At 44.4% G+C, this 22524-nt stretch overlaps 1 protein-coding gene across 2 annotated transcripts in view; it reads left to right on the forward strand.

Annotated features, from left to right (window-relative positions):
* Positions 1–22524, forward strand: part of CLSTN2 (calsyntenin 2) — a 666422-nt gene that overhangs the window by 547935 nt on the left and 95963 nt on the right. For both annotated transcript variants that reach the window (XM_058295067.2, XM_071214548.1), the window contains 2 exons: positions 13756–14004; positions 18245–18366. In XM_058295067.2, coding sequence (XP_058151050.1) covers positions 13756–14004; positions 18245–18366 — 371 coding nt within the window. The remainder of the gene's footprint in view (positions 1–13755; positions 14005–18244; positions 18367–22524) is intronic.

Raw genomic sequence — 22524 nt, forward strand, 5'->3', positions numbered from 1 at the left:
CCCCATCTGCCCCAACCCCACCCCATGCCCTGCGGTGGGCCTCAGGGAGGCAACACTGGAGACTCCGCATCTATCACCATTGCCACAGGTCCACCTGGAAGAGCCAAGGGCACTCTGCTCTCACCACGGCCATCCAGGGCAGAAAGCAAACCCTTCAATTAAGAAGACCGGGCAGTGGTCATTGCCCCAGGGCCCCATCTGGTGTCACACCACTGTATACCCCGAAATCTGGCTCTTTCTCTGCCTGCTGGTTCAGAGAGGCTTTCTCACCCTGGTAGGGCCCAGGGCCCTCAAAACAGACTTCAACTCTGGTCCCAGTTCCCCAGCAAGTTCTAGCTGCTATGTATCAGGTCATCACAAATCCCACAACAGCCTGGCAGGCCCCAGGGACCTTTGCAAAGGATTCCAAAGGAACATCTTAAATATACCCTGATGTGCAGATGATGTGGCACCATCTTCGCAAGTGATGCATTGTGTTTACCCACTGCCTTCCCATGGGGATCCCTTGGGGAAAGGAGAAAGAGAGAGCTGTGGGAGAAAGTAAATCTGTTTTTTTAAAAATGTGCACTGAGAATTAAAATACAATCTGTTAAGTTTATGGAAGTCCTCACCATCTGGCTAAGTGCAGCCTGATGTTTTCCGGTTGGCAACATCTGTGAGTTAGGCAGGGCAGCTTCACACTGCACCCCTTCAACAGGCAGGACAAGGAGACTCTGAAGTTGACGACCTTGCCAGGATACCAGGTTGTCTTCAAGGAGCCTCTCGGTGGAAGCAGCTGCTAGTGTAAGGAGGTGGGGATCCTGTAGTACTGGACCATACTCGACAGTGCAGCTGGTGGGCCTCCTAGACACTTCATCCTTTTGTAGAAAGAACCCTTGGCTGGGTTCTGGAGGTCTGGATTCTAGACCTGGTCATCTGCTGCCTAGCTGTTGACCTTCACCAGGTCATTTCCCCTCTCTGGGCATCAGTTCCCATGTTTGTAAAATGAGCAGGAATTTATAAGCTCTCCTCCAGGTTCATTCCAGTGGTGGAGTAGTCAGCATGAGCTTCAGAGCTGGAAAGTCCTGACAGTGGATGCACTCACTAGCTGGCTGTGATCTTGGGCTTGCTGAGCCTCAGTTTTCTTATCTGTAAATTGGACTAAAAGTGTTCATCTCATAGGATGGTAACTAAGAAAAATCATGTGAAGCATTTAACATTAGTCAGGCACCCACTTAGTGCCCGATAAAAAGTCACTAAAAATATATAATAATAAAGTCCTTCGATTATAAAAAGAATAGTTCTGTAGAACTATAATATATCTACAGAATTGCCCTTACCAGAGCTGACCTTTAGCAAAATGTAAGCAATTTGCATCCACCAAACTTTCCTTTTTGTCCTCTTCCTACTACCCCTCACTGGTACTCACTCTACACCTCTCTCTGTCTATCCAAATCTTTTTGGTGGAAATTTTACAATTAACTTTCACTATTGCAGCATGAATTCTAAAGGAGCATTTACTTTTTTTTTTTTCTTTTTTTTTTTTTTATTGACTTTGTAATAATATTACATCAAAAATATATATGTGAGGTCCCATTCAACCCCGCTACACACAACAAAGTTTTTACCCAAAAAAAGGCATCTCAGATAGTGGAGTTTCAAACCCTGCCATGGTTCCAGAGTGTGAACCATGGGCAGCCAGCTCTCCCTGCATGGACCTGTGCAGTGGGTCCTGCTAGATTGTTCTGGCTTATTGGCTTGAGCTGGAAGTCGGGAACCCTGACTGCTCAACTTGCATCATCTGATAGCCCCAGATTGCAGGAACCAATACACACTCTGAGTGCCCCAGGCACCAGACCATATTCACACTGGGCACATCCTGGTGTCAAACCTAACTTTAATTATAGGTTTAAAAAGCTATCTCAAAAAATAACTATAGGACAGGCAAAAAGCATCCAGAAAACTGTTTTAGGGCTTAAGACACTGGAAGCAGGCTAGACACCACTCAGAAGAGAGAGGGATGAAGGAAAGGAGTCTTGGATGGCTAGAAAAATTTCATGAGTTAAGCTGCAGCAGCACCTGCAGGCACCCATCTCCCCCACCCTTAGAGCAAACAGAAGTGATTTCTCCAGTCCCTGGCTAGCAGCTATGGACTGAGAGGGTTGCAGGGGTCCTCTACCCCACAAAAGGGGAGAGGGAAGGGCACAGCCCACGGGAAATTCAGATATTGGCCAGGGAGATTGGTCTGTTGCATCCCACACTTCCAGGCTGGGTGGGACCATGATATTGTTGCCCTGAGAGCTGGCAGGTGCTAAAGATAATCTTCCTCTCAAACACTTTTCCTACTGCCATGGACTGGTTGCTAAGGACGCAGAGGGAGGGAGGGTACAGCCAGCCAAGGGAGGAGAGCAGCTTCTGAGAAAGTTTGTTTGTGAGGCTTGGCATGCCCTCATGGGCATTACTTCTGTACCAGCTGAGCTGCCCAGGTGAGGTTACAGTGAATACATTTCCCCCTTAGTATCTGGAGTCTGAGCTGAGAGTTCTGCAAAAAAGCACCATCTCCTGGCAAACCATGAAAGTTCATGCAAAGAAGGGAAAAATAATAAAAAATAAAAGAGGCAATCTGGCACCTTTACTGCCCCTCTTCAAGGTCCTTGGAAGCTGGTCTGTACCCCATTACTGGGTCCTTACATTGGTTTGAGCAGTTAAACAGGGGAAATCCTAAGGCTCTAGAACAAGTTGCATCAAGAATCGAAAAACAGTGGTAGCACAGAGCTAGTTAACAGTAAATCCCTAGGCAAGAGAGAGAAACTGGCCATCAGAGTAAATTGAGCATCATAAAGAGATTCCTAGACATCAGCAAAAAAATTACAAACCATACCCAGAAAAAAGAAGATATGGTTCAGACAACTAATCAATGATGATCATACAAATCTCCTAAATCAAATAATGGAGTTGAAGGATGATAGGGCTGAAGAAACAAAAGACATTAAGAAGACACTGGGTGAGGACAAAGAAAAGTTTGAAAACTTGAATAGTAAAAAACAGAGCTTATGGGAATGAAAGACACAATAAGTGAGATTTTAAAATACAATATAGGCATAAAGCAGCAGATTTGAAATAATAAAAGAAAGCATCAGTGGCATAGAGGACAGAACAACTGAAATTGAAAAGAGAGAAGAATATAGAGAGAAAAGAATGGGGAAAAAACTGAGCAGGAGCTCAGGGAGTTGAGTAATAACATAAGGCACGCTAACATATGTGTTATGGAAGTTCTAGAAGAAGAGAAGGGAAAGGGACAGAAAGAGTTTTTGAGGAAATAATGGTCCAAAATTTCCAAACTCTCATGAAAGACATGAATATACATGTCCAAGAAACACAGCCTACTTGAATCAGAATAAATCCAAATAGACCTTCTCCAAGACACATAATATTCAGAATGCCAAATGCCAAAGATAAAAAGCAAATTCAAAGGCAGCAAGGGAGAAATGAAATAACACATGCAAAGGATGCCCAGTAAGACTTAGTGCAGATTCCTTTTCAGAAACCATGGAGATGAGAAGACAGTAGTATGATATAATTAAGGTACTGAAGAGAAAAACTTCCAGCCAAGAATTCTTTATCCAGAAAAACTTTGTCCTTCAAATATGAGAGTGAATTTAAAATTTTCTCAGATAAACAAAAACTAAGAGAGTTTGTAAAGAAGAATCAGGCTCTGCAGGAAACAGTAAAGGGAATTCTGCAGCCAGAAAAGAAAATACAGGAGAGAGAGGCATAGAGGAGTGTCCAGAAGTGAAGACTATCAGAAAGGGTAATCAAAAGAATAAAAAGACAGACAAAAATGAGATATAACATATGAAAGCCAAAGGATAAAATGGTTGAAGTAAGTAGAGGCTTTATAATAATAACATTGAATGATAATGGATTAAACTCCATAATCAAAAGACATAGACTTACAGTGAATTAAAAAATGTTGCATAAAGTGGACTCACCTTAGAGCAAAGGATGCAAAAAAGACAGAAAGTGAAAGGTTGGAAAAAGATTTCATAAAACTACTATACAGAATATAAACAGAAAAACAAAGAACTTGAACAACATGATGAACAAGCTCAACCTGACAGACATATACAAAACATTGCACCCCAAATCAGCTGGTTATACATACTTATCAAGTGCTCATGGATCTTTCTCCAGAGTAGACCACATATTGGGTCATAAAACAGTTCTCAGTAAATTTAAAAACACTAAAATTATACAAAGTACCTTCTCTGATCATAATGGAATGAAACTGGAAATCAATGATAGGCTAGGAGAGGAAATTTTGCAAATATATGTAGCTAAACAATACTTTCCTAAACAATTAGTGGGTCAAAGAAATTGCAAGAGAAATTAGAAAATATCTCAAAACAAATGAAAACAAGAACACGGCTTATCAAAATATATGTGTAGGGAAGCGGACTTGGCCCAATGGATAGGGCATCCACCCACCACATGGGAGGTCCAAGGTTCAAACCCCGGGCCTCCTTGACCTGTGTGGAGCTGGCCCATGTGCAGTGCTGATGTGTGCAAGGAGTGCCATGCCACACAGGGTGTCCACTGTGTAGGGCAGCCCCACGGACAAGGAGTGTGCCACATAAGGAGAGCCGCCCAGTAAGAAAGAAAGTACAGCCTGCCCAAGAATGGCACCGCACACATGGAGAGCTGACACAACAAGATGATGCACCAAAAAGAAACACAGATTCCTGGTGCCTCTGATAAGGATAGAAGCTGTCACAGAAGAACACACAGTGAATGGACACAGAGAGCAGACAACTGGGGGTGGGGGGAAGGGAAGAGAAATTATATATATATATGTGGGGTAGAATAAAGGTAGTGCTGAGAGAGAAATTTATAGCCCTAAATGCCTATATTAAAAATGAAGAAAGCTAAAATCAAAGACCTAACTGAACACCTGGAGGAACTAGAAAAAGAACAGCAAACCAATCCCAAAGCAAACAGGAGGAAATAACAAAACATTAGAGCAGAAATTGATAAAATTGAGGGGAAAAAAAAGCAATAGAGAAAATCACCAAACCCAAAGCTTGTTCTTTGAGAAGATGGATGAAATTGACAAAACCTTACCTATACTAACAAAGAAAAAAAGAGAAAAGATGCAAATAAATGAAATCAGAAATGAAAGAGAGATCATTACAACTGACCCCAAAGAAATAAAAATGATCATAAGAGGATATTATGAGAAACTGTAAGCCAACAAGTTGTACAACCTAGATGGAGACAAATTCCTAGAAATGCAAAAACAACTTACATTGACGCTACAAGAAATACAGGAACTCAACAAATCAATCACAAGTAATGAGATTGAATCATTATCAAAAATCTTCTGAAAAAGAAGAGTTCAGGACCAGATGACTTCACAGGTGAAATGTCCAAAACATTTCAAGAAGAATCAATATTCATCCTATTTAAACTCTTGCAAAAAATAGAAAAGGAAAATTACCCAACACATTTTATCAAGCTAACATCATCCCAATACCAAAGTAAGATAAAGATATTACAAGAAAAAAAAATTACAGACCAGTATCTCTAATGAACATACATTCAAAAATTCTCCACAAAGTACTTTCAAATGGAAAGCAACAGCATATTAAAAGGATTATACACCATGATCAAGTGAGTTTTGTTCCTGGTATGCAAGGGTGGTTCAATATAAGAAAATCAATGAACATAATACACCATATTATCAAATCAAAGGGGGAAAAACACATGATCAACTAAATTGATGCAGAAAAGGCATTTGACAAAATCCACCATGCTTTCTTGATAAAAACACTTCAAAAGATAGAAGTAGAAGGAGAGTTCCTCAACATGATATAGGGCATATATGAAAATCCAAGAACCAACATTGTACCTCAGTGGGGAGAGGTTGAAAGCTTTCCCTCTAAGATCAGGAACAAGAGAAGGATGCCCACTGTCACCGCTGTTATTCAGCATTGTGCTAGAAGTTCTAGCTAGAACAATTAGGCAAGAAAAAGAAATAAAGGCATCTGAATTAGAAAAGAAGAAGGTAAAACTCTCACTATTTGCAGATGACATGATTGTGTATTAAGAAAAGTCTGAAATATCTATGACAAAGCTTTTAGAGCTAATAAATGAGTTCAGCAAAATAGCAGGACATGAGATCAATAGGCAAAAATTAGTAGTGCTTCTATATGCAATAATAAGTAAACTGAGGAGGAAATCAAGAAAAAAAAATTCATTTACAACAGCAACAAAAAGATGCAAATATCTGGGAATTAATTTAACCAGGAAGGTAAAGGATCTGTATTCAGAAAACTATGAAACACTGCTAAAAGAAATCAAAGACCTAAGCAAATGGAAGGATATTATGTGTTCATGGATTGGAAGACTAAACATCATGAAGATGGCAGTTCTACCCAAACTGATTTATAGCTTCAATGTAATCCCAATCAAAATTCCAACAGCCTAATTTAAAGAAATAGAAAAGTCAATTATCAAGTTTATTTGGAAGGAAAAGGGGTCCCATATAGCCAAAAGCACCCTGAAAAATAAGAGCAAAGTAGGAGGACTCCTGCTTCCTTAACTTGAAGTGTATTATAAAGGCAGAGTGGCTAAAACGGCATGATATTGGCATAAAGAAAGGCACGTTGACCAATGGAATAAAATTGAGACTTCAGAAATAGACCCACAACTCTACAATCAATTGATTTTTTTTTTAAAATAAGCCTAGCAAGTCTACTTTTCTAGGACAGAACAGTCTCTTGAACAAATGGTTCTGGGAGAACTGGATATCCATATCCAATAGAACAAAAGAGTATCCCTATCTCTCTCCCTATACAAGAATCAACTCAAAATGCATTAGAGACCTAAACATAAAAGCCAGGACCATAAAACTCCAAGAAAATAATTATAGAAATAGCTTCAAAATCTTGTAGCGGGTGGTGTTCTCTTAAAACTTACACCAGGTGGTGGTCTCTTAAACCTTACAACATTGCTTGTGCCAAAGTACAAGTGATGAAAGAAAAAAGAGATATGTGACTTTCTCAAAATTAAACCTCAAAGGACTTTGTAAAGAGGGTAACAAGGAGCCTACTCAATGCGAGAAAATATTTGGAAATCACACATCAACAACGGTCTAATATCGATGATATATAAAGAGATCCTACAACTCAATAATCAAAAGACAAATGACCCAATTTACTTATTTTTAACAAGCTTAACAATGTTATGCATATATTATATTTTATAGAGCCTCATTACACATGCTTGGTGCTTCAAACTACATTATCATTTAATGTTTTTCTGGATGCAAAGCCATCTGATGCTTGATGCAAATGCTTTATATACTGTATTTCTGCATCTATGACCTACGAGCTAAGGAAAAACCAAGGACAATTCCAGAAAAGGCAAAGAACACTTAAGAAAAAGATGTCCATGAGACACAATGCTCAAGTACCTACAGAAGTCACCAGAAAGTGAAACCAAATAGGATTTTTCTATATGGTCTGACTAGTCACCATCTGTAGCTCCTAGAGCTCATAATGGGTGTGGACACTACAAGGAAAGAGGCTATCATTTCACACTGATGGCGTCCACCCTCCATAACATACCAGACATTGTGCAAACCCCAAATAGTCAGCAAGCAGAATCCAACAGAGCAAACCCTCTCTCAAGCACCCTAGATAAGTGCTGTTTCTTGTGATGCCTGAGTGTCTTTAATGATGGGAGTCAATTTGAATCAAATCTGTCACTTGATGGGATATCAGTCATCATGCTTTAGAAGAATAATATACCACACTCCAGCTCTGCAGCCTCCCAGAATGCTGGCCATAAACAGGGGGAACTGCCTTGGCCAGAGCTGTTTCGCAGGCAGCTCCCATCTTCTTGTACCCAGTCAGTGGGGAAGGAGCCTGGTTTGCCTGATGATATAATGCCAAGGTTAAAAGAGCAAGCCCGCTCCTGCCCAATGCCACTGGTCTGAAGGTTTTGCACTTGAACTGCAGCATGAAATCTGAGCCATCTGAGCAGTAACACAGCAAATTCACGGTCCAAAGAAGTGCAGGGGAATTAGATCTTGCCAGCCATTCTGTCAAATGCTTCCCTGCCAGCAAGACTGATGCTTAAAGCATGGAGCAGCCGTTTGTTCTGTGAAGAGTGGGTGCTAAAGTACACGGCCAGAGCGATGAAGTTCTTGGGAGTTTGAGCTTCTTCCTCTACCACCTGGACTAAAAGCTGGGGTGGAATGCACCTCCCAGCACCTGATGTGCCCGCACTCGGAGGAGGTACGTCAACTTCACTAGTGCCAGTGGGGGCCAGACAAAGGGCCATGAAGTCAGAGGTGCCTGCCAAGGCCAGGGATCCTGGTCAACCAGCCTCAGGCACAGGGCTGGCTTCAGCAGGCCAGCCAAGCAGCTGGAAGGAAGTAACGTCATCAGGTCATGTTACTAAGCAGGTGCCTGCGAGCAGCAGAGCTCACCATTTTAACCCCATGCTTTCATGGTGGTCAGAGGTCAAAGGAAGAAAACAGAAGGAGCGTAACGATTAACAAAATGGATTCTGTAATCCACTCTGATCCTAAATTACACAGGAGTCCAAGAACATAGATGATCGACTCTGTCTGTAATTGGGGCAGGGCAGAGGGGAGGGTTAGGCTGGAATCAGGTTTCCAATACACAAACTAATGTTTAGGGGACCAGACTTCCCTGTGCCATGGACATAAACTCTAGTTTGAGACCGAGCTAAGTATGCTAAGCAGAGTGTAAACAGGGAAAGCGGGACAGCGCGGAGCCCACTGAAGCGAGAATTCTCAAAGGGCTCAGGCAGAACAGTTGTCGCTCTAGTCTTCCTGCTGAATGAGAATGATTCTGACCGATTCTCTGAAGGAAAGAACAAGAACTCTGCTTGGAAACACTGGTGGGCATTGAGCATACCATTCCAAGAAAGGGTCTTATTTTAATTACTCAAGTTTAGCAAAATAAATGTCTTTTATTTTTTTCCTCTATTTTTTTGTAAATGTTACATTCAAAAATTATAAGAGGTCCTCATATACCCCGCCCTCACCCCACTCCTCCCATATCAACAACCACTTTCATCATTGTGGCACATTCATTGCATTTGGTGACTACATTTTGGAACACTGCTGCACCGCATGGATAATGGTTTACACTGTAGTTTACACTCTCCCCCAGTCCACCAGTGGACCATGGCAGGACATACAATGTCCAGCATCTGTCCCTGCAGTACCACCCAGGACAACTTCAAGTCCTGAAAATGCCCCCACGTCATATCTCTTCTTCCCTCTCCCTACCCTCAGCAGCTACCGAGGCCACTTTCTCCATGTCAATGCTACAATTTCCTCCATTACTAATCACAATAGCTCCATAGTAGAATATCAGTAAGTCCACTCTAATCCATACTCTATTCCTCCATCCTGTGGATGCTGGGATGGTTATGTCCACTCCACCTCTATATTGAGAGAGGGCTTAGATTCCACGTGGATGCTGGATGCAATTCTCCTACTTACAGTTGTCGGCACTCTTGGCTCCCTGGTGTGGTGGTTGACCTTCTTCACCTCCCTGTTAGGTAACCTGGGTAAGTCCAATAAACAAGAGGGTAGGAGTTGCAAGTCTGCTGAGGCTCAGGGCCTGGCTGTCACATGGGCAGTTCAGAGATTCAGGTCCCCGGACATACACCAACCCCAGCACCAACCACAGGTCCAGTAAAAGTGACAGAAGAGGCACATGTAGAAAGGTCACATCTGAGTCCAGCCCCATCACACTCAGAAACACAAACTCCAAAGTAGGGCCAAGTGACATGGCACTGAACTCCAGAGCCATCTGCCATGACCATAGAACCTGTGGGTCTCTGTAGCCCGCAGGAGAACAAGTACCTGGGGTTGTATCTACTTTGGCTGTCTCTGGGACCCTGCTGAGGCATGCGTAAGAGTGACCCCTCTGATGAACTCCCAACTCTCTTTTGGAGACTCATAGCCATATAAACTCATTTGTTCCTGAATGTCTTTTAAATCTAAAAGAGCTGTGCATTAAGACCAAATATGAATCAATTTCCTGTTTTTCCTTAAATCCTTGGGCTTGTGTTTAGGCAAGGCACACAAACATCGTATGAAATCAGCAGCATGGATGCAGTGTCACCTCGGAAAACAAATGTCACCCTAGGGTGACTTCTTTATACAAATATTATGCTCTCCCTGGACCCCACTACCCAAAATGGGGAAATAAGAAATTCAAATATAGAAAAGCAACATCTTTTAAGTGTAAATTTATCCTCTGGAGTTCTTATATTATAAACATAGAAACAAGCATTTATTTCTACTTGAACATAAGAAAATATGTCTATCAGAGTTACTTATAAATCAGAATAGTCCTCAAGACAACTGACTTACTGTTAGAACACCATGTCAAATTTTAGCATATTACGTCTTTACCAAAATTATAATTTCTAACCACAAGCAAAATAGTTTCAAGTTAAACTCAATGAGAAGAACCGCTACTCTTTAAAACTGATGCTCAGTTCTTAGTTTCCTACACTACTGTAAAATGAGAGTGCTGTGTCAACCAGCAATCTGTATATTATTTTTCTCGAAGCCCAGATTCAACTCATTACAGAAATTACCTCTGCAGACTGAGAAAAGACAAGTGAACAGAGACAGAGTTCAGGGAAGGAAGGGCTATTCCTCTCAGAGCCAGCAAGGGACAGAGGGGATGACCAAAGGCATTCCCGAGGGTCAAGGCACACAGGAAAGGGGACCTCCCTCTGCACAGGAGCTCGGCACCTGCAGTTGGCACGTCCCATCAGACCCTTCCCAAGGGCTTCCCTCTAGCACAGGCAGGAGTCCCATGGATGGTGCCAGAACCAGCTCTTGTGTGGCCCCAGGCGGCTCTGGATCCACAATTAAGCCACTGGGCTCTCACGGCATTCCAGCCCAGCTGTGCTGGCACTACTTGCCCTGATGGCAGAAGGGGAGGAATGGGCACTGACTCAATGGTCCCCAGTGGAGGCCTCGGTCCCAGGTCTAGTCAAAGAACCAGGCAGTAACATCTGAGCACTGGGTTTGGGAAGGGACCTGCATTGGGGCTTACTTCTCTCCTGACTGCCAGGTACAGCAAAGCCTGGCTGACAGCAGAGAACAGCTAGGGTCTTCTGATTAATTTAGCTTCATCTAACTACTCAGTGGATTATAGGACTCAACTTTAAAATGGGCAAAAGACCTGAATATACATTTTTCTAAAGATGAAATACAAATGGCAAAAAAAATGTCCAATATCAGAGGCTATTAGGAAAATGCAAATCAAAGCAACAATGAAATACCATTTCCCACCTCCTAGAATGGCCACTATCAAAAAAACAGAAAACTGCAAGTGTTGGAGAGGATATAGAAAGATAGGAATGAGTATCCACTGTTGGTGGGAATGCAGAACTACAGCCACTGTGGAAGTCTGTTTGGTAGTCCCTAAGGAGGTTAGATGAAGAACTACCAGTTGACCCAGCAATACCACTATGAGGCATATACCCGGAAGAACTGAGAGCAGGGACACCAACAGACATCTGCACACCAATGTTCATAGCGGTGTTATTCACGATTGCCGAAAGATGGAAACAACCCGGTGTCTGTCAACTGATGAACGGATAAACAAACAGTAGTAGATACACATGATAGAATATCATTCAGCTCTAAGAAGAAATGAAGTCATGAAGCATATCACAAGATAGATAAACCTGGCGGACAGTATGTTGAGTGAAGCAAGCCAGATACGAAAGGACAGACATCGTTTGATTTCACTATTAGGAGCAAACTCATGGAGATAATTGCTAGACTATAAGTCATCAAAGAATAGAATGTGGTTAGAGAATGGAAAGCAGAGGCTTAATCTGTGCAGAATTGGTACAAAGGTTATTAGGAAATGAAGAGAAGTGGTGAAAGCACATCATAGACTTTATAATTAGTAACGCTAACATAGGTATGATAGTGGTTGAAAGGAAAACTCTAAGGATGTGTGTATCACTAGAAGGAAAGCTAAAAAATGAAACATGGGACTGTATAGCATAGCAAACCTTCTAGTGAAAAATGAATATAGTTAATAGTGTATCTAGAAGAATGTTTTTCTCTGAAACAGAATAAATATATATTAATGTTACAAGAGGTTAATACCAGGATGCTATTTGGGTAAAAGTACAACTAAAACAAACTGTGCACAGTGATGTATAGTAACATATTAATACTCTTCTATTAGTGGTAAAAAAGAAACAAAAAAAAGGAAGCACGCTAAGTAAAAGAAATGATAAAAAGTACAACATATTGTCTCATTCGCCTACACAAAATATTGATAATCTTCCACCAATGGTAAGAAAGGAAGCATTCTAAGTGAAAAAAACTAGACAAAAGGTACAACGTATTGTTTCACCCTCCTATGCAAAATGTAAATATAAATAAATTACAGAGACAGAAATAGATTATCATTTATTTATGGCAGGGAAATGACAGGGAGATTGAGAGGTGACTACTAAGGACTAGGGATTTTTTGTGTTCATTTGTTTGTTTTTGTTTTTTGTTATTTTTTTCTTTCATTTTTTTGGAGTAATGAAAATGCTCTAATATCGATTGAAGTGATAAATACATAACTCTGTGATTATACCAAGTGCCCCTGATTGTACACTTTAGATGAATTATGGTATATGAATATGTTTTAATAAAATTCATTTTTAAAAGTTTTTAAAGCTGTATCCAAATTGTATTATCCTGGGGAAAGGGGAATAATTAGGAAAATTGACTTGTTCTCAAATCCCACCTATCTCCCACTCCCAAACTCCAAGTCTCTACCTGCTAACACCATGATTGATTTCCTTCTTTATAATTCAAATACCTGTGTCAGATGCTACCCTTAAGGCTTTGTTATTCATTAAACATTAGTAAGAATTCATTAATCAGATAAGTAAAATGGATACCCAACCAGCATCCAGGGCCATGGGACGAGAGCAGGAAAGTGTTAATAGGAGGTGTGGGGCATGGACGAGAGGCTGGGTGGGCAGGCTGAGGGAGGCATTGGGTGGGCAACCCAAAGCATCTCATGGGGGCCATGGGGGAAAGAAAGACAGTTCTAGATACTGACTACCCACTATGTGTCAGGAGCAAGACCGTGTAAATAATGCAGGCAACTCTGCCCAGATTTCCCCTTGATAGCATAAGCATGAGCATGAAATGGGAGACCCTGAATTTCCCACCCACCCCCTCAGACACCGCAGTTCCTGGAGGCCTTTCCTGGGGTGAGCCACTCCCAATGCTAAGCAAGCATCTGGACCATAAGGATACATAATTTCCAAATAACGTAATCCTGAATTGCTAGCCAAGGAGTGCTCAACAGTCCATGAACTGATCCAAGACCGGAGGGAAAACTGGCTAGATTGAACCTTTCAAAGAAGTATATCCATTTCCAATATGGCACCTTCCCAAGGGATTTTCGAGAGTCATTTCGATGGCATGAGATTTTTGTTGTGGCTGACTCTTGTGTGCTGTCTTGCCGCATGCACCAATTTTTGTCTGTAAGTTATTGACACCTCCCCAAACAGACAATGAGCAATTCAGAGGCAGGGATGGCATTTGACCTGTATCCTCAAGACACCCAGCTCAAAGACGTAAGTACACTGAGTGGTTCATCCTGACCTATGAACAAAAACAGAAGTTGTAGACACCCGCTCCAGAAGGAATGACCCTTTGCTCTTTCTATCTTCTGTCCCCTGCAGGAGCCTCCTCTGGCATCATTGACCTCTTGCCACCCCCCAGTGCTGCTACCAACTGGACTGCAGGACTGCTGGTGGACAACAGTGAGATGATCTTCAAGTTTGATGGCAAGCAGGGTGCCAAGATCCCTGATGGGATTGTGCCCAAGAACCTGACTGACCAGTTCACCATCACCATGTGGATGAAGCATGGCCCCAGCCCAGGCGTGAGAGCTGAGAAGGAAACCATTCTCTGCAACTCAGATAAAACAGGTGAGTCTGTAGCCCAGTCCTCCCAGTGGCTGCCTATTATGTCCCATTCGGTTGAGTAAGGACATGGTCACAGGATGTGGGACAAAGCATGAGCATAAGAGGATATTGTGTGGGGCTCTTGTAACAGCTCCGGACTCACCTGTGCTGACCCTGCCTCTCCATTCCTGGTGTGAGTGATGCTCTTTAAGTCCACCTTTCATGGTTCCTCTTCAGCTCCTGCCCTCCTCAGCAACTGCCCTCACACACACATCTAGCCTCTGCTGGGGTCCCCTCTTCCTGGTATGCAGCCCTCTTGTTATCTCTGAGTTCCAACTCAGAACCATGAATGACCAGTGGTCACAAACAGCCATTTCTCTAAAAGGCTTGCCAAGAGGTGGCCAGTCTGGTCCAGTAAATGCCACATAAGAGAGCAGAGTTAGCAGCTGGTAGAGGGTGCTGTCATGGTTCTTCTATCTCATGGGAAAGGGAAGGGGTACTCCCTCCCTTCCAAGACAAGTGAAGGACTCCCAGACAAACACACAGAGAGACTGAGGTTGTCTACTCTAAAGAGGAGGTGGAACTCTCACCCCCAGCTGCATAATGACCGAGCTGCAAAAACCCTTGGTCTGCTCCAGACTGGCATCAGAGTAGAGACCAAGAGAGTTCTGGGCAAGTGTGACTTGCATTCTCAGGAGTTCAGGGTATGTGAACACTGGGACCTGACTCTGGCTTAGAGGGTTTGAAGGCAAGAGGATGACTGGGACTGTCTTGGTGATGCTGTGAAGAGAAAGGAACAGCAGGGGATGCAGGTGTTTTTGTTATTTGTGAGCCAAATGGACATCCAGAATCTGGCAAGGCTAGAGCCAAGGGCTACATGCCAGGAGGAGGGACACCCAGCAGAGGAGCAGCTGTATGAGCAGGGAAGGAGTTACTGAGAGAGGGCAGGAGCTGAGGAGGAACCATGAAAGGTTGACTGGAAATAGCATCACTCATACCAGAAATGGAGAAGGGTCAACAGATGTGGGCCTGGGGCTGGCACAAGTGCCCCCCACCATCCAGAAATGGATTATGTCTTACCAATTATTGCATGAAGATTTTTAGCTGGTCTGCCCTTATTGAAGAGGAGGGAGGACTGAAAAATACATGTTATCAGTGCCCAAACCTATTTTGATGATAAACTGCGGCGATCCCTGCAGGACCTCTCATGGGTGCACTAAATAAGGAACCCATGATAGATACCGGCAATGACAGAGGACAGTTGACATCCACAAGAAAATGGCACATTCTACCAGCTTTACCAAGAGGCATTCTTGCTCCTTCCCCTCTCATCCCTCTGCCCTCTGCCCTCTGCCCTGACCATGACTGGAGCCAGGAGAAGCCCGGGGATGAGGAGGTACCACAAGTAGAATGGAGCAACAGCCTCACCCACCCTTTCCCCCCATTGGCCACCAAGCCAGGGTCAAGACTGAGCACAGGAGAGGGCAGAGCTTTTAATTGGATGAGAGTTTTCATTTGGATTGAGTCATGTGAGATTGCCCTACTGTCTGAAAGGAGCTGGAAGGCTTTAGGATCTGCCAGAGTCATGGGCAAAAAAAAAAAAAGGAAAGAAAGCTTCAACACAGAGCACCTAAAGACAGGAAAGAAATAAAGCTGTTTCCTGAGCGTAGGATATCACCAGCCCATAAACCAGTGGCCCTGGCGTGTGTAGTGACTCCAGTTGTCCAGACTAAAAGATGCAGGGGAGGAGAAAACTCCTAGGTGAGAAGAGGCTCTAGCCGCATAAGTCTGTCCTTTTCATCTTCTCACTCTACCTCCTCAGCACCCCAACCTCCTCCTGGCTTCAAACAAAAATAAACATAAAAGCTCTTTCTTCTACCTTCTCCTTACAGTTATCATCTGCAACTGTAGGAAATCGGTTATAAATGTACAGTTTTGCAGGGGGCTAGAAATAGTAAAATCCTCCTAACAGGCTGGGGCGTTTTGCCAGCCCAGAGGCGGCGTGGCCCCCAGGTGCTGGCCCGGGCAGTCCTGCCCCCCTTGGCACCCAGCCATCCTCCTTCCTGCCATTCTTTGGCTTCTGAAGAAGGGCTGGGCTTTTGTGAACACAGCACCGGACACCACTTCGTTACGTTGCTGTGGTCACGGGGCAGCGGAACAGTCCTCGTAATAACTAACCGTTGTCGAGCATCTGTTCTGGGCAGGTGCTTTGCAGATGTTTCCTCCTATATCAGTTAAGATGATTTCAGAAACAGGAAATGCAGACCAAACTGATATCAAATAGCCAACATAATCAAAGTGAACAAGGGAAAGGTGGGGTTCTTGTACCTGAAAACAGCCCGAGCTATGATAGCTTCAAGCAAAGTGTGATCGAGGCCCTGGCTCCATTTCTCTGCAATCCTCTCAGATCTGCCCCTGCAAGTGGCTTAATGTTAGAATATATGACTGTAGCAACCCCTGTCCTCCCAGTTACACACTACAACTTCCAGAGGGAAAAAGAGTGTCTCTTCTATTTCACTTTCTGCTAAAAGAGATAGGTTCTTTCCCAGAAACGCTGAGAAAGGCTCCCATATCGTGGGCCTGAATTGGGTCACTTGCCAATTCCTGATGAGCCATGGACCTGGCATGAGAACGCCCTGCCCTGCTGGCTTGACTCTGTGTCCTGAAACAGCCATTGTGGTAGGGGGTGAGCGTGAGCCTCTCTGGCCTGGACCAGTGAGGGCCCATCCCTTGAAATGGGCTTAGAGTTGAGCCCCCCACCCAATCCTCATGCACGAGGAGCCCATCACAATATCCTAGTCCCGTGATCATGAGGATAAGCCAGCAAATCCGTCATGATACAGTGAAGGAAACTGAGGCTCTGACAGGCTAAATAAGTCTCCCAAGGTCACCCAGAGAGTCGGCTCAACCCAAACTCTGAGTCTGGGACCTGTGCTCTTTCTACCTCACCTTGTTGCTTGCTCGTTCAGCCAACATCTGTGAAGTGTATGCCTGGTAGGAGATTTCCGTGTGTGTTGAAATGCACTAAAATGTCACTTCTCTGAGTACCTGTGGCTACAGGGCATAGAACATGGGATTTCCTAAACAGGAAAGGAAGTTTTCATAGCCGGAGAGGAAAAATTCCCATCACTTGCCTGTGTATTGACAAAGGGATGGCTATCCACTGTTTTGGAAATTCACTGAACTATGTCTAATGCTGGAAAATCTATTGATCCCCTCTGTCCAGCAGCTAAAAGTGAGGCCGCTCCACTTAGCCTATACTGGGTAGAAAAAGGAAATGTGCTCTGTGGTCCCTGTTGTCCAGCTCGGTGACAAATGATAAAAGTTCAAGAAGTCAGCTATGTCTAAGGAACTCAGAGGGGCTGATGTGATTGCAGAGAGCCCCCTTAGCCCAGAAATAGTTGCACTGAAAAAAAATTATAACCTGAGTAATTTGTAAATCAAATTTTATTGAAGTATAGCATTCATACATGGACATACATAAAACAATAAGTGTATATTAAAAGTTGTGAATTTACTAAACAAGCATGCCTTTTATCATACAAAACCTAAGTAATTTTTAACCTAGTTTTGATGCAGCATCTGAGTATAGGGTAGGAAAGTATATAAAAGCCAAATGGCTTTTTGCGGTGGGCTTTCTTGATTCTGTCTCTTTCATTGCAGGAGCACCGCCATGTGCTCTAGAACATTCATCCAAACTAATTGTAAAAGAGAAAACCGGATACCCGTTCCTTTGTCTTTTTTTTTTTTTAAGATTTATTTATTTATTTATTTCTCTCCCCCTCCCCACCCCCCACCCCAGTTGTCTGTTCTCTGTGTCTATTTGCTGCATCTTCTTTGTCCGCTTCTGTTGTTGTTAGCAGCATGGAAATCTGCGTTTCTTTTTGTTGCGTCATCTTGTGTCAGCTCCCCATGTGTGCGGCACCATTCTTGGGCAGGCTACACTTTCTTTCACGCTGGGTGGCTCTCCTTACGGGGCGCACTCCTTGCACGTGGGGCTCCCCTATGCGGGGGACACCCCTGCATGGCAGGGCACTCCTTGCATGCATCAGCACTGCTCATGCGCCAGCTCCACACGGGTCAAGGAGGCCCGGGGTTTGAACCTCGGACCTCCCGTGTGGTGGATGGACGCCCTAACCACTGGGCCAAGTCCGCCACCTCCTTTGTCTTTTAAGGTGTGCCAAGTGATATAGCAGGAAGACTCCTGTGGCAGGGATTGAAACAGGGACTCTCTCACTCCCCAAATCCTCCTTCTGCCTTTCAGAAATGAACCGGCATCACTACGCCCTGTACGTGCACAACTGCCGCCTCGTCTTCCTCTTGCGCAAGGACTTTGACCAGGCGGACACCTTCCGACCCGCGGAGTTCCACTGGAAGCTGGACCAGGTACGGCCCTCCCCTGGCACTGAATCTGTTCGCTCCTATGCAAGCATGGTTGGTCTGTCCCAGTGATGACGGCAGGGGACGGGTACCTCAAGATCTGGTCATTTGCTGATTTTTGAAACAACCCAGAGAAACAATGATGTCTTAAAGTCAGGATAGGCACTGCCTCCCTAAAGAGCAGTTGCAGTGGGGACGGCCGCACTGCCCCTTTGGGGAGCCACTGGTCAGAGGACCTGCCAATGCATATCTTGCCTATTTTCTCTTAATTGAGCTCGTGGAAAACGGGTTCTCTGGGACATCCAGCCGCAGCTTATGATCTCTGTTAGCACACCTTCCTATCACAAATGCGCCACGTCTCCTCTTTGATCCTCTACTCTTCTTTAGGTATTGTTGCAGTGCAGTCTTGCTTTTGGGGACAGAAGCTTGGGCACGGGGGCCTCAGGACTTTGAAGTAAATTGTGACACAGAGTTGGCTGCGCAGAGTGCATGTTCTTTTCTGAAGTAGAAAAAAATCCATGACTCTCTCCAGAGCCTCATGATTTTTTATCACAAGGACCACTGCGTTACACTCGTCAACGACAAACGAAGGGTCTGGTTTGAGTTAAAAGCTTTGCGGCGTCGATCTCTGAGTGCTGCGCTGCGCGGGGATTGTGCAGGGGACCCCCGGTCCTCTGCGTGGCCGTGCCCCTGAGGAATTATCTGTCGTGGCATGCCTAGAGTTGGCCTGCACTTGGGCTAGGGAGAGAGCTGGTTTTTAAACATTGTGTTATATTATCAAGAGGGAGAAGCCTGGCAGGCAGGGAAAATGAGTGCTGTTAAATGAAGAAGATGAAATACCCGTTCTACGGCCCTTTCTGCCCGGCCTCCAGCATCCCTTCCCGTTTTCATTCTGCCCTACCCATATCCCGAGCACTTCTTCTCCTTCCAGATCCCACCATGGGTGCTAACTGCCTCAGCTCATGTAGGGCTGAATGTTTCATAATCCTCCTTACTACCTCCATCTCTCCCCCACCCTCTCCCAGACACCTCATCCCCAGCCTCCAACGTGGATGATCTCAGAGGGTGTGCCTGGGAAACACTCCAGGGGAACTAATACACACTGAGATGTGACTGGTTCTCACAGAAGTACAGATTCTTGCTCTTTAAAGGGGCCTTCAGTAACCCCAGGGAATCTCTCAATATTGGAATTTCAAGCAACATGACAAGGTCAAGGATGCCAAGCTATTGGGAAAGATGTTTGGGGGAGCCCAGTGGCAACTACGAAATCCATTCCCAGGAAATCCCATCCAGAGGGATCCCAAGGTTCTGCAAATGGCATCTGGATTCATATAGCTTCCTCTGAATTAAGAATTCTGGGTTTTTTAGGAATTGCAAAATTCTGATAATGTTTATTTGATTTTCCAGCAACCTCCCAGCTACCTCCTAAAATACCGTATGGCCTATACGGAATGTTTTTCAATGTATAATATAAATTGAAGTGCATGAAAATAAAGTCCATACCATGAGAGTTTTTAAAAAATAAGAATATTGCTATACTGATCAAAATAATTATAGAGATACCCTGTGGTATTTCCTGAGTTGAGTTTGAGAAACACTGAACTGATAAAGCCGCAGGGCCTGAAATTAAAAAGAGGTGAGGAAGGAATTCTAGTTCTACTGATGAAGACATAATCTAGCAATTGAGAAATCCCTTCCCCGTGCGGTGCGTGTAAGGAGGGACTGAGATTCACGGCACGACCTCCAAACGCCCTGACCTCAGTACCATTTACCGGGGCCCGCTCCAAGCCAGGCGCGCTGCGCGTCTGAGCCCATCCTCACCGCTGCTCAGCGGGTCACCTGCAACAGGAACCTGAGGTCCCGTGCCTCGCCCAGGGCCACACAGCAGACCATGGCTGCGGTGGACACCCTCCCCTTCCCACTGTGCCACTTACTTAACATTTAGAGATCAGAAAGACCATTAAATGCCACATGTTTATAGTCTTGGCAAAAGCCCGTGCAATTGTCCAGTCTTCACTTTGTTCAAGCTCTGTCTTCTTCCTCTATTAAAGAAATTAACATGAAAATTTTTTTCAAAGCCTGCCTACTGACTCTCAGAAGCTCCAGCTCACCCTGGCGGTTGCCTGCCCTCTGAAGGGGCCCCCGTGAGTAGCATCTAGGCGGTCTCTACCGTCCTATGGTGGCAATCCGGTGGTATGTGTGGGCCAGACCACAGATCCCGCTCTCCCCTTTCTCAGCAACCTGTGCAGCCAAACGTTACCTGAAGTTTCTTGGATGTGAATGACTTGAGGTCCAGCACATGCTTTCCTAGTAAAGTCTCCACCCCCAGGAAGCCCTCCTAGATCACCCACCTGGACAGCCGCCCTTTCCCCTTGATGAACTCTGTCCATTTACTCACTGCCCCATGCTTACCCCTCTATCCTGCCTTTCTGCTCACTTCGCGCTGCGCTCCTGGAAGACATGACTGGATCTTACTCACCTCCAACTCCCCAGTTCATATTCTAGCCCTGAGCACACACCTGATGCCTCGTAAATGTTTGCCTAACTGGGGGGAGGAAGGGAAGGGCAGAAGAAAGGTAAAATCCAGAGAAAATTTTAAATCTCCTGGTGATTAGTTGATCTTTTGATTCATTTTACTGAGCCTTTAAAATTCTGAAATGTGGCCATTTTTTTACTCTCTGGACCTCAAACACTCTCAGTTGTGATCTTGATGTCTTATGTTACAGATCTCACTGGATTTACCAGTAATGACACTAACTGTTGCAGGTCCTTGGTCAGAAAAGACTCAAGCTAGTCTAATGCGTTCACATGGATTCAAACTCCTGGCCCCTCCTGGGAATTTGAGAACCATCATACCTATTCTAATGCCTGGTGGGGGATTTCAGAAAGATAATGTCTGCTCTAATGCCTGAGGGGCCTCCGTTATTTCTTTATTAGGCACACATATTCGGAGTATAAACTATGCGCCAGTGTCTATTCTGGGTATTGGGAACTGGGGGCTAAAGTAGGAGCCACTGCTCTCTAGAAGTTTCCATGATAATGGATCAAACATATAAACTATTTACAACCCCTTACAATAGATTCTGGGATGGAAGGCAGGAAGCAAGGTGGGGGAGTCTGCGGGGGCACTTGACACACACTTGGGGGTGAGGGTCTGGGAAGCCTCTGGGAGGGGACATTTGAGCAGAATGTGGAGACGTCGGTGGTGCACAGCCAGGCAATCAGGAAAGGTGAGCAGGAGTGCCATCTTCAGGGAACTCTAACTTTTCAGAGTGGCAGGGACTAGGGATAAGGTAGAAAGACTTTGGCAGATGTTAGGAGCTGAGCTTGGAGGCACAGATGGGAATTAAATCGCAAGTGGATTTTCAGACCATGGTATTGAGTTGGTACTTTATCCCAAAAGTAATGGACCACAATCAAAGTGTTGCATATTTCAGGAGAAGACAGTTTCAGAATGATAGGGATGGGTAATGTGATGAAAGCTAGTATGAGGTTCATAAAATTTATCAAATTTAAGCAAATGTAATTCAAGCCAAGCCATCCAATGGGGTCAGTGGCAAGAGTTATATTAGAACAAAGATCGCCACCATCCCTGCCTCTCTCCACAGCTAGGCAGGGAGACCAAGCACTGGGCATTGGTTTGAACAGCCAGCTCCTCTGGGCATTTAAACCAAAACAGGATATACAGAAGGATGGTTTGTACATAGTTCTTTTGAAGTGTGCCCACCAAGTGAGGCCATTGCCACAAATGAGCCTGGAGTTCTCAGCAGCCCGGCCCCTTTGTTCCACACCTCCGAAGGCCTTTGCCAAGGTGGATGGACAGCCAAGTAAATCCATTACCAGGCAGCTCCAGGAAATGACTCTGACAATCCAATGTACCTCACTAAAATGATCATAACGATGACGAGAATGTCAATTTAATGGGGTTTTTACTTATGATCTGCTCGTGCAAATCCCTCAAGCCTGCACTTAGTCATGTGCTAACCCAGACAAGAGCTGCCAGCACACTCAGCAAAGGTTTATTAATTTGCAGCCCCTCCTGGCTTTCATATTATTCGGATAGGGTTGCTTCAGTGTCGCGAATTCTAATGATCTTCCCTTTGGATCTGTCAGGGCTTGGAGGGAAACCTGCTGTTGTTTTACAGTGATTACCACTTATTGAGC

This window comes from Dasypus novemcinctus, chromosome 4 (genome assembly GCF_030445035.2).
Source record: "Dasypus novemcinctus isolate mDasNov1 chromosome 4, mDasNov1.1.hap2, whole genome shotgun sequence".
NCBI lineage: Eukaryota > Metazoa > Chordata > Mammalia > Cingulata > Dasypodidae > Dasypus > Dasypus novemcinctus.